Source organism: Phycodurus eques, chromosome 8 (genome assembly GCF_024500275.1).
Source record: "Phycodurus eques isolate BA_2022a chromosome 8, UOR_Pequ_1.1, whole genome shotgun sequence".
Classification (NCBI taxonomy): Eukaryota; Metazoa; Chordata; class Actinopteri; order Syngnathiformes; family Syngnathidae; genus Phycodurus; species Phycodurus eques.
In genome coordinates this window covers 9180789-9193782 of record NC_084532.1, presented here as the reverse complement: position 1 = coordinate 9193782, position 12994 = coordinate 9180789, and the positions used below count along the sequence as shown (strand labels likewise).

Sequence of the window (12994 nt, the reverse complement as noted above, 5' to 3'; positions counted from 1 at the left end):
GAAAACAAGATAGTCATGAAAACTACTTCCGGTTAATCCCCCAACGGTGAGACGTCTGGGAATATTTCTTAATATTTTTTACAATACATTGTCACACAGGTACACTTTGAAAATTTACCTTAAAATATAGAATATTCATTACCGAATAATGTAGAAATATACAGATAATTTGCATGCAGACACAATATCTTGCCGTTCTGGTGTTACGTTTGGCTGCGGTCACAGGGGTGAAATATCTTGTTTTCCAGATTTCATTGACTCTCTGATGACTGGCACCACTGTCCTGTACCGGAGAAGCCAAGATGGCAGCAAGCAATTATTTTGGCTTCACGCATGCTACCGGTCCCCAGTACAGGTAATTCAAACGATGTACGGTCGCGTGAGCCTAAATTTGAGTCATTATAACTCGTGGTGCGAGTTGTTTGTTGAAGTTTCAACAGGCCGCTCTGCTGACATAAGATACCTTTAGCCGCTAAAGTAAGCTACGTTAGCTAGCCGGGTTCACGCTGCACGCCTGCTTGCCATTCAGTCAGGCGCATGCTGACTTGATTAAACGTCACGCTGAAAAACAGCGTGTAAAGTATTGAGGGTCGAAGCTGATAAAGTCTCGTGTTGACGGATGATAAATTGGTTGGTGGAGTAGTGGCTAAATGGCCGGGATGTGAACTGACTTCATCCGGGAGTTAAACACTTACTGCATGAATAATAACGAAGATAACAACATGGCTGTAGTGGATTTATGTAATTGGTGTTTGACCAAGTGCTGATGAAAATTAATTAACATGAGGCCAGTGCGGCTCAGTAAATCATGTAATGTCCCACAGTAGATGAGCTTTGCACGACTCACGAGCTTCCCTGACTGATGTGCCTGTTCTGATTTGAAAACCTTAACATTTTTATTAAAGCCCAGTGAACACAAATAACTATGAAGACGAGTTGTCGAAATGCGTTCTGATTATTGTTGAACTTTAGAGTATTATAATTTTACATTCCCCTTTAAAATGAACACTTAATTTCCTTATCCTCTCACAGTCCATTTAGGAATGGGCATTAAATTGAATTAATTTTCTTAAAGACATTTTGGCCGTTACGTCACAGTACTGCTGGATGGCACAAGCCATCCATTGCTTTCTCCGATAGCACCTCTAGTAAACAAACCTTAGCATGCCATTTGAATAAGGTCGTGAAAATGACTTGAATGATCATTTTAGATTGATTTTCTACTGCCATAAGTTGAATGCTTTAACTGTTGAAAAGTGTACGTGCGTTAGTTTTTTCCAGGTGATGCGCCTTCCTCACCAAAAAAATTTCCTTTGGTGTGATCATGAGTGTGAATGATTCTCTATTTGTTCCCTGTGATTGACTGGTAACCAGTCCTGGTTGAAGCCCTCTGAAGTTATCTTAAAAAGGCTTCAGCTCAACCGCAAACCTAATTAGGACGAGTGCTATAACAAAAAAATGGAATGATGGACAATTAATGACTGAAAAAAGTGTTGGAAAGATTAAATCAGGTTGCTCCCACTAAATGTTCTGACCCGCCTGTTTCTCTCAGTACCCAGCCTCCACCGGCCTACTCGCATTCTTCGACGGTCACGTACAATGTCCAGCAGGCTCCCGCTGTGCCTCATGCCGTGACAGCCTCCTACTCTCCGGGTACAGTGCAGGCAGCCCAGCCTGTTGTCAGCGCTCCGTACGCTGGCTATCAGAGCCACCAGCCCCCTCCAGACTACACCTACCGACCGCCGGACCCCCCTGCACTCCCGCAGCCCACCACCACACCACAAACGTATCAAGTGTACTCTGACACGGTGAGCTCATATTTGTCAGTTCCGTTTCCTGCATCAGTTTGTGGCTTTCCTAGACATACAGTGTGTACGGAAAGTATTCAGACCCCCTTAAATTTTTCACTCGTTATATTGCAGCCATTTGTTAAAATAATTTAAGTTCATTTTTTCCTGATTAATGTGCACACAGCACCCCATATTGACAGAAACTGAATTGTTGAAAGTTTCGCAGATTTATTAAAAAAGAAAACTGAAATATCACATAGCCATAAGTATTCAGGCACCTTCCATTTCTTCTGATCATCCTTGAGATGGTTCTACACCTTCATTGGAGTCCAGCTGTGTTTGATGATACTGATTGGACTTGATTAGGAAAGCCACACACCTGTCTATATAAGACTTTACAGCTCACAGTACATGTCAGAGCAAATGAGAATCATGAGGTCAAAGGAACTGCCTGAAGAGCTCAGAGACAGAATTGTGGCAAGGCACAGATCTGGCCAAGGTTACAGAAAATTCTGCTGCACTTAAGGTTCCTAAGAGCACAGTGGCCTCCATAATCCTTAAATGGAAGACGTTTGGGATGACCAGAACCCTTCCTAAAGCTGGCCGTCCGGCCAAACTGAGCAATCGGTTATAGAGGTAAAGAAGAACTTAAAGATCAGTGTGGCTGAGCTCCAGAGATGAAGTTGGGAGATGGGAGAAATTTCTAGAAAGTCAACCATCAATGCAACCCTCCACCAGTCGGGGGTTTATGGCAGAGTGGCTCGACGGAAGCCTCTCCTCAGTGCAAGACACATGAAAGCCCGCACGGAGTTTGCTAATAAAACACCTGAAGGACTCAAAGATGGTGAGAAATAAGATTCTCTGGTCTGATGAGACTAGGATAGAACTTTTTGCCCTTAATTCTAAGCGGTATGTGTGGCGAAAACCAGGCACTGCTCATCTCTGTCCAATACAGTCCCAACAGTGAAGCATGGTTGTGGCAGCATCATGCTGTGGAGGTGTTTTTCAGCTGCAGGGACAGGACGACTGTTGCAATCGAGGGAAAGATGAATGTGGCCAAGTACAGGGATATCCTGGACGAAAACCTTCTCCAGAGTGCTCAGGACCTCAGACTGGGCCGAAGGGTCAACTTCCAACAAGACAATGACCCTAAGCACACAGCTAAAATAACGAAGGCGTGGCTTCAGAACAACTCAGTGACTGTTCTTGTATGGCCCAGCCAAAGCCCTGACATCAACCCAATTGAGCATCTCCGGAGATACCTGAAAATGGCTGTCCACCAACGTTCACCATCCAACCTGGAGAGGATCTGCAAGGAGGAATGGCAGAGGATCCCAAAATCCAGGTGTGAAAAACTCAAAACATCATTCCCAAAAAGACTCATAGCTGTATTAGCTCAAAAGGGTGCTCCTAATAAATACTGAGCAAAGGGTCTGAATACTTATGACTGTGATATTTCAGATTTTCTTTTTTAATAAATCTGCAAAAAAATTCCATAATTCTGTTTTTTTCTGTCCAATATGTGGCGCTGTGTGTACATTAATAAGGAAAAAAACAACTTAAATGACTTTAGGAAATGGCTGCAATATAATGAGTGAAAAATTTAAGGGGGTTGTAATACTTTCCGTGCCTACTATAATTTACAAGTTAAAATCTCCACAATTGACCTTTTAATCCTTGTCACAAGATTCCCAAATATACTTTTTGATATGTATGGAAGACTATAAAGTCTTAAATTATAACTATTTATTACGCAAGTATCTAGAAGTAGTACCTCTCTTATGAAACCGATCTTTTCTGTTTATAGCGAGATTAGTACAGGGTGTTCCAAAACATCTGACATCATTTTGTAGTCTAATATTATAGCCAACTCTCGCTCAGATTAAAAGCTAGTTTGTTGCTTATTTTTTTAATTTATTTATTTTTTGGGTCTGTCACTAAAGAATGCTATCCACTTGCAATGGAAATAAGATTTGGTCTTCCATCCAGCCATTTTCGATTGCTTATCCTCAGGGTCACGGGTCATCCCAGCTGACTTCAGGCAAGGGCCGGGTGACCTAATGGCACATTTGTGAAGCATTGTGGTATCTGTTATCAACTTTATCCATTTGAATATTTGGTTGGAATTTTGATAAATGTGTATTTTATTACATTTTCATCATGAAGCCTGTTTAATTTAATTTGCTTAGGATCTGTAGTTACTCAGATACAATCAAAAGATGTAATTTTTTTGCGACCACCCTGTACTTCAATTTGACCATGGAAAAGTTATACAACACCCATACGGTTTAAATATGTTGCACTGATATTCATATGTTATTTGTAGCAGGGCAACTACAGCTATGACAATAAACAGTACTACCAGACAAGTATTGCTCCAGCCCAGATGAGTACCACTGACAATTACTACCAGACTGGTGAGACATTTCTGTACTTTTATACGCTTATTTAGCATTTCCAATAGGGGTGGGCGATATGGGCAAAAAGAAAAATTGTAATATTTGTATGTATTTTGTATTTATTCATTCATTCATTATTCATTCATTTGTTCATGCATTCATTTTTATTACTTTTTTACAGTAACAATAATTTTATGTTATCAAAAGAAAATGGTGTAAATCTCTACTTACTTCCCAGGACATTTATTGATGGACATAGCGTTTCAGAACAACAGCTCTTGTTTATTAGTAAAGTGCTTCTTCATACAACCCCAATTCCAATGACGTTTGGACGTTGTGTTAAACATAAATAAAAACAGAATACAATAATTTGCAAATCATGTTCAACCTATATTTAATTGAATACACGACAAAGACAAGACATTTAATGTTCAAACTGACAAACTTGATTGTTTTTAGCAAATAATCATTAACTTATGAATTTTATGGCTGCAACACGTTCCACCTGGGACAGTTGGCAAAAAAGACTGAGAAAGTTGAGGAATGCTCATCAAACACCTGTTTGGAACATCCCACAGCTGAACAGGCTAATTGGGAACAGGTGGGTGCCATGATTGGGTATAAAAGGAGCTTCCCTGAATTGCTCAGTCATTCACAAGCAAAGATGGGGCGAGGTTCACCTCTTTGTGAACAAGTGTGTGACAAAATAGTCAAGCAGTTTAAGGACAAGTTAGGGATTTCATCATCTACAGTCCATAATATCATCAAAAGGTTCAGAGAATCCGGAGAAATCACTGCATGTAAACGGCAAGGCCGAAAACCAACATTGAATGCCCCTGACCTTCGATCCCTCAGGCGGCACTGCATCAAAAACTGACGTCAATGTGTGAACGATATCACCACATGGGCTCAGGAACACTTCAGGAAACCCATGTCAGTAAATACAGTTCGGCGCTACATCCGTAAATGAAACTTAAAACTATGCAAAGCAAAAGCCATTCATCAACAACACCCAGAAACCCCGCCGGCTTCTCTGGGCCCAAGCTCATCTAAGATGGACGGACTGATGCAAAGTGGAAAAGTGTTCTGTGGTCCGACGAGTCCACATTTCAAATTGTTTTTGGAAATTGTGGACGTCGTGTCCTCCGGGCCAGAGAGAGAAGAAAAGAACCATCCGGACTGTTATGGGCGCAAAGTTCAAAAGCCAGGATCTGTCATGGTATGGGTTTGTGTTAGTGCTAATGGCATGGGTAACTTACACATCTGTGAAGGCACCATTAATGGTGAAAGGTACATACAGGTTTTGGAGAAACATATGGTGCCATCCAAACAACGTCTTTTTCATGGACGCCCCTGCTTATTTCAGCAAGACAATGCCAAACCACATTCTGCACGTGTTAGAACAGCGTGGCTTTGTAGTAAAAGAGTGCGGGTTGCAGCCATAAAATTCCAAGTTAATGATTATTTGCTGAAAACAAACAAGTTTATCAGTTTGAACATTAAATATATTGTCTTTGTAGTGTATTCAATTAAATAGAGGTTGAACATGATTTGAAAATCGTTGTATTCTCTTTTTATTTATGTTTAACACAACGTCCCAACTTGATTGGAATTGGGGTTGTACATCTAATGCAAAACATTGCACAGGATTATTGTATTGCAATATTTAACAATAACTTCAAGGTCAAGTTATGTCAGGAGAATATGCCAAATCAGATTTGCACAATAGTATTTTAGTAAAGTTTTTGTAACAAAACAAAAACAATTGCGATGACATCAAGATGTAAACCTAATAAAATATTTTAAACCAAATAGATTTTTCTTTGTCACTATAGCAGACACTGCTGACATACACATTTAGCTAGAACACTGCAGAAAGAAATGTAGTTGATTGGATTCTATATGTCTTGCCAACGTTTACTTGCTTTGTCATATGGTATGTGTTTGCGAAATGACTCTGCCAGGGTTTTCTGAGTGCGTTGTGCAGATTTATTTACCATTTCTTCAGCGGTAGTTGTGCTTGTGGAATCGCAAGGTTTTACATATTCCTCATACTCAGGGTTGGGACGGTTAGTTTAGAAATGTATTCCGATATAGTTACTAGTTATCTATGACGATGACAATATGTGATGTCACGACCGCAGAATCTTCTTTTTTAATTCCCAGTGACAGGTTTAGCAGCTAGTACTGGTAATAGTGTTTAATTAATAAACCAGTGGGTGATCGGTGATGGGATAGTGCGATATTATCTTACGGTGCGTCTGTAGTGGCTATGCTAGCTAGCTCCTCCTTTAGCCTCATCAGTAGTCGGGATGACTTTGATACACTGTGTTCAGTTAAATGCTCAACCCGTCAAAAACTCTTGACAGGAAGTCCCGGATGATCCGCCTGGTATATCAGATATCCTATTGTCTTTCTCACTGCCCCCTTTGCTCTTTCAGTCAGCATGAAGAGCGCTTACACTCCGGCTCCCACCACTTTGTACAGCCACCCGCCTCCTATCCAGAGGCAGGTAACAACGCTGACCCCAAGCAGCTCGGTGTCCACCAACTACATCTACCCGGTGTCCAGCAGTGCACAGCAACCGCAAACGTCCATTTCATCCTACAACCTCCGCTCTACCTTCAGCTCTACTCCGTCGGCGGCCACTTTCTCAGGTAACAGATGACGCTCAACAGGCAAGGTTAAAAGGCTTTCTTATCTGTGTGTGAATTCGCAAATGATCGGCTCCGCAAAAGACATTTACTCCGCGTTGCCGCGTGCACAGTATATTTGAATCCAAAAGCTAGTTTATTTTTAGCCTTGTCTTGTGTCTTTTGACGTAGTATTGGAAATATCTGACAGATAATAAAGTTATTAAAAATAAAATAAACTAAACATGTCAGCGGTGTGAAACAGACAACATGTCTGAGACAGACAACACGTAATGCCTGGATCACACTACAGGACAAATTTGCTCTTTCACGAGTGCACTATGTCAGACAACCGCAATAAAATCTTGTATTCCAATACCACCGCATCCCGTTTTTTACGATCATTGGGCTTTATCTTGTCAACTCAAATGCGACCGGATACACTCGTTACCGTGGCGACAACAACAAGAGTTATCGTTTTTTTAAAACTCTTTGATCAGTGATTGGCCCCAAAAAGCCTACTATTCATGTGGCATAGCTTGAAGCAGGCATTAGGTCCAGGTGGAGAATGGGCCTGGCTCAAGTTGGAGGCCAGAACAAAAAAGCACATTTTTGCAAAGAGGCAAATTTTATTTTAATCTTAAATTTGTACATCACGGCACGTGGGACGACTGGTTAGCACATCCGCCTCACAGTTCTGGGGAGCGGGGTTCAAATCCTGGCCCCGCCTGTGTGGAGTTTGCATGTTCTCCCCGTGCCTGGGTAGGTTTTCTTCAGGCACTCTGGTTTCCTCCCACACCCCAAAATTATGTGTGGTGGGTTGCTTGAAGACTCTCAATTGCCCAATTTTCTGCGGGGGCACGGGGGATCTCTCAAAGTGTTCTCTGTCAATTGACTGTCTGTTGGCGTACTAGAGAGGCTCCAACTACCGGAGACAAATTCCTTGTGTGTTTTCTGGACATACTTGGCAAATAAAGATGATTCTGATTTCTCCATGTTTGAACTTTTAGTGCAGTAATAGTTCTTCCTAGTGCCTGTTGAAATTAATTCCTGTCCTTCTTGCTTACCCTCAGGCCACAACTACTCTAACTATGATTCAACTGGCTACACCTGCACATCCGCCCCCTCCTATTACCAGTCAGCCCCGCAGACCTTGTCCCAGCCTCAAAAGCAACAGCCCCCATCCCATCAGCCCCAACAACCGCTGGCTTCCAAGCAACTGACAAGCGCTTCCTGGAGCAATCCAGGCAGCAACATGGTGACGAGCTCGGTGGGAAGCACCTACAAAAAGCCAGCATTTCACCAGAACAAGCTCCAGAAGCCTAAAGGGCCCGCCAAGCAGCCCCAGCTTCATTACTGTGACATTTGTAGGATAAGCTGTGCAGGCCCTCAGGTGAGCTGATCAAATGCCACATCTTCGTTAAGACTCCTATCTCACTGGCCTGGAGACTAGTTGGTGACCTAATGGTTATTTGAATCGACACTGGTCACAAGATGTCTCCGCAATGTCTCCTGGATTCTCCTGGAGACGAGCCGTGTCGCCAGGGATTCGTGGTAAAATCTTGGCGACCTATGTGCTCACTATAGAGAAAAAGCTTAACATAGCTTAATGTCACAAAACTGCAATAAATCGGCAACAAAATTTATGTGGAGATCTGTATTAATGCCCACTTCAACCCCTGAAAATATCAGAACATTAGCCCCAATATTTTGGATTTTATGGGTGCTAAGTGTTTTCCTCTCCATATGCACACTATATAGTAAAAGCTTAACATTGCTTAATGTCACAAAACTGTGATCAGTGGTCACAAAAATGTACGTGGATGTTTCTATCAATGCCCACTTCAACTTCTGAAAATATCAAAATGATCGCCCCAATATTTTTTATTTTAATGGCGTTAAAGCTTTTTCCACTCCATACACTCACTACAGTATATAGAAAAAGCTTAATGTTGCTTAATGTCACAAAACTTTGATCAATCGTTACAAAACTTTGTGGACTCTATAGTCGATAAAGTGTTTTCCTCGTTATAGAGGACTGTGCTGGTGTCCGGGGACTGAGTACGGACGGCCGCCAACGAAACTTCAGGACATGTCGCCATTTTGGAGTTGAGAGAGATGTGAGATTAATTACCCATACGTTAAACGTTTAAATGGTTTCGTCTGAATTGTGAGCTGTTATTTAGCCAGTGTGTCTGCATTAATACATTAGTCATTTAAACCAATGTATCCTCTCTGCAGGCAACCAATCAACATTAGCATCAATATATTCCTGGTGTGAGTGCAAGCTGTATTTTGGTAATTTGGGTCTCTTCTCTGCCAGTGAGAGAGGGGTCTGAAGAAGGTTTTATTTTAGTGCATTTAGGTGTTTTTAGGGGTCTCTAAACATCCTACAATATACAGTGTTGCTCTGAAATATCGCTGTTTACATCGTCGCATGTTTTTTGTGGAACCTTTTAACTTGTCTTTCACGGAAAGCCATGCTACAAAGCGGCATTCTCTAATGTGCTTTGATGTGGGAAAGGAGAGCCCCACTGGGGGAGCAGTAAAACCCGAACACAATGAAGACACTCATGGAGGATATGCTGCCGGCCGTGCTCTCTCCCAGAACCTCTCACAAAGATTTGCCGTAGCTCGAGCCAACTGGCAGACCTCCCTGCTCCTCGCCAACGTTACACACCAACACGTCAGGCCCCACCTCTTAAAGTCCCAGTAAAGTGAAAATAGAAATGTCAAAAATTGTACCCACCACAGAGAAGAGTGTTGTTAACAATTCTGCCAAATTTGAATGGATTAAAAAAAAAAGTCATTCCACCGAGTCGTCGCGTCGCTTTTCTACACCGGAACGAGAGGTGCTAGCCACCAGCTAGCATTCAAGCTAACAGGCTTCCGGACGCCATGGACCTACAGCGGGCTCGTACATGACATCACAGCCTCGCTTAGTATTGCGTCAATTTGTGGGTGCACATAGCAGAGACACTTCAGAAAGAGTTATTTAACTGTTTATTGAACATAGCAGCACACTTTATTTAGTCTATGGCTCCCACTTCATGACAGACATTTGAGGCTACTTTACTGGTAGTTAGAAACCCGCAATGCTTTATGTTCCGACATATTACAGTATCCTGAATAAAAAAAGAAAAGAAAACCTAACGCTTTTGAATTTAAATAATGGACTTTCACCGAGTGTTGGTGGATCTTGAATGTGTCCCCCAACAGGAGTTTACTGTATGCATTTTTTTTAAAATGTGTTGATAATTGTGTGCTTTTTTTTTTTTTAATGTTATTGAATCAGACATATTGGGAGCACCTACAAGGCCAGAAGCATAAGAAAAAGGAAGCTGCTCTTAAGACTGGCGGTCAGACGGGGACCTGCAATGGGCCCAGAGGTGTTCAGACCCAGTTACGATGTGAGTTGTGTGATGTGTCCTGCACTGGAGTCGATGCTTACGCCGCGCACATCCGTGGCTCCAAACACCAGAAGGTTAGCGCAGCTCTGCAATTCTTTGTTTGAGTAGTTGTTGTTATTTCAGATCAGCATAAAGTCAACCAACATGCTTCACCATTGTTGTAGTCACAGTATCTTCCGTCTATGCTGCCATATCCTCGAGCCAGATATGGATTTGAGGAGGAAATACAGATCAACTAATTATATCTGTTTGTCTTTGTGACTTTGTAAAGGTGGTGAAACTGCACACCAAGCTAGGCAAGCCTATCCCCTCCATTGAGCCCGTGTTGGTGAATTCTGCACCAGTCGTCAAAACATCAACGACTGCTAAACAGCAGGCCTCCACCACCGATGTGGCCTCAGTTGGGACCACTTCAACTTCTACTGCTGCACCCAAACCAGCTGTAAACTCTGCAGCTAAAACACTAACAACCATCAAGAAACTAGTTCCGTCCAAAATAACTTGTAAGTTGTGAAGCTGTTTCTCATTCACTATGAACAAATGTTCCCATTACTCGTGTGGTAACATAGTATTGAAACGCCTTGCAGTTTTTTGTACACAATAACTTCATTTTGAACATACATTTCTCCTTAAATTATTTGAAGCTGTTGTCTTTTTTGTGTTCTTTGGCCGTACAGTTAATCCCCTCAAATTCACGGTCCGACATTCGCAAATTCACCTATCTTATATTTTTATACCTGTCATTTGTTAAAAAACTGACCTATTTGCTTTTTTCGTTTCTGCGGTATCTTGTGGCATCTTGGTTCCAAGGATCTACGTTGAATTGAATTTGTAGGAGCTTCATTTTGACAAAAGTAGTTCTTTGTCACCATTTTGTGACATGTTGGTGCCAAGAAACTGTTGTGAGTTGAGGAGTTTCATTTAGCCAAAGTAGTCCTTTGCTGGCATCTTGTCGCATTTATAAACTATTGGCAGTTCTGAACACTGCACTCATGATATTATTACAAGCGTCGTTGTCCTCTTAACTGGTTTTTCAGCCAATAAGCCAGCAGCGCCACCTGGGGCGGAAGCAACGAAAGTAGAAACAACCGTGCCACAAGCGCCACAGGAGGAGTGTGACAAATTCGAAAGCCCGGGGGACATCAAGCCAGTTGGGCATGACTATGTCGAGGAGGTGAGCGGGGAAAACCACTTTAATCTTTGCTTGCAAAAGGTTTCTATTTATTTTGTGCATCAAATGACCTACAGTGTTTTTTAGGTGTGTAATGGTGATGGGAAAGTAATTCGTTTCCACTGTAAGCTATGTGAGTGCAGCTTCAATGACCCAAATGCTAAAGACATGCACCTAAAAGGACGAAGGCACAGACTCCAGTACAAGGTCGATAAGTTACAGCTGCATTTTCTAATATATTCCTTACATGTCTTTTATGGTCCTATTGCTCTTTCCGCAGAGGAAAGTGAACCCAGAGCTCTCAGTAGAGATCAAACCCAGTAACCGAGCCAGAAAGCTGCAAGAGAGCAAACTGAAGAAGCAAAAGGCGGTGTTGAAGAGACAGCAAGACGATGAGCAGCACTGGCACATGGAGATGAGGTCTGGATGCTGGTTAAAATTATTATTATTATTATTATTATTTATTTTTTTTAAACATGATGTCCCTACAGCACTTGTTGTAAGGTGCACTCCTACTATAAAATGCTAAGTGTCTCTTAAGGAGTCAATGATTGGGGAATATTGAGATGGAAATCTGCGTGAATGAAATACTTTCTGCTCACATTCCTCCCCACTTGTGCAGGCGATATGAGGACAACATGTACTGGAGGAGAATGGCGGAGGAGCAAATGTACTGCGGGGAACAGAGACACAGGATGGCTCCCCCGCCTCTCATGAGCCGGCCGGGTAGGCCTGTGCCCCCTCTGCTGGTAAGTTTTGCTCAGCTGATTTAAAAAAAATAATAATAATAATAAAAAAATTAAAAAACATTTAATAATTTTTTGGTCACTTCACATATCTTCCCTCTCACTTTTTCTCCCTTGTGATCAGTTAATGATGAGTATGTTTTTGTCCTTTTGTGTAAGTCTTGTGTGCGGCCTCTAGACTCACCTGATGATCGCGTTGTAATGGCCAAACACACCACCATTTACCCGGGGGAGTTGGAGCTGCAGGCTGTTCAGAGGATCGTTTCCCACTCTGAGCAAGCCCTGAAGATGGTGTCAGATAATCTCTTTGAGAAAAACATCACTACTGCTGCTACTGAGAGTGGGGACCTAAACAGGTACAAATTTAGGTACAATTTCAGGTTAAAGGGTCCACACCGATGGTGTTAAAGAGTGCTCACGTCAAAGTTATGTTTCTTCAGTTATGACGAAAACAAATTTGGAATGCCCTGTCATCCGCATTAACCTATGCTAGCTAACACAGTAGTTAAGGGAAGTCATAATAACACAAACTATTGTATTTGGATGACAAAACACTTCTAGGCCATAAATATAAAACAATCATATGAAAAACCGCAAGTATGGCAGTAGCTTAGTGTCCCTTCTTCTCTCGTGATGAGATTTTTAAACCGCTGCGCAAAAGAGTTCATTCGACGCAGTTCCTCGAATTGTCGTATGTCAATACAGTCTCGGGATGTCCCGATCCAACGTTTTCTCTTCCGATCCAATACCGATATTGCAGCCTTGAATTTTGGCCAATACCCATATCGGTCCAATCTGATATCTGCAATAATATCATACATGCTTATATTGTAGTATGGAATATT

The 12994-nt window shown here is 42.0% G+C and overlaps 1 protein-coding gene across 3 annotated transcripts in view; it reads left to right on the top strand.

The window, feature by feature from the left end:
- The first annotated feature begins 277 nt into the window (after positions 1-277).
- Positions 278-12994, top strand: part of zfr2 (zinc finger RNA binding protein 2) — a 30282-nt gene continuing 17565 nt past the window's right edge. The window contains exons 1-12 of one of the 3 annotated variants that reach the window (XM_061682866.1): positions 278-355; positions 1553-1808; positions 4120-4207; positions 6631-6846; positions 7896-8215; positions 10118-10306; positions 10504-10735; positions 11270-11406; positions 11491-11610; positions 11684-11823; positions 12026-12152; positions 12309-12505. In XM_061682866.1, coding sequence (XP_061538850.1) covers positions 303-355; positions 1553-1808; positions 4120-4207; positions 6631-6846; positions 7896-8215; positions 10118-10306; positions 10504-10735; positions 11270-11406; positions 11491-11610; positions 11684-11823; positions 12026-12152; positions 12309-12505 — 2075 coding nt within the window. In that variant the 5' untranslated portion in view covers positions 278-302. Of the gene's footprint in view, positions 356-1552; positions 1809-3025; positions 3136-4116; positions 4208-6630; positions 6847-7895; positions 8216-10117; positions 10307-10503; positions 10736-11269; positions 11407-11490; positions 11611-11683; positions 11824-12025; positions 12153-12308; positions 12506-12994 lie in introns of those variants that run through there. The other 2 variants (XM_061682865.1, XM_061682868.1) reach the window with 2 other exon arrangements.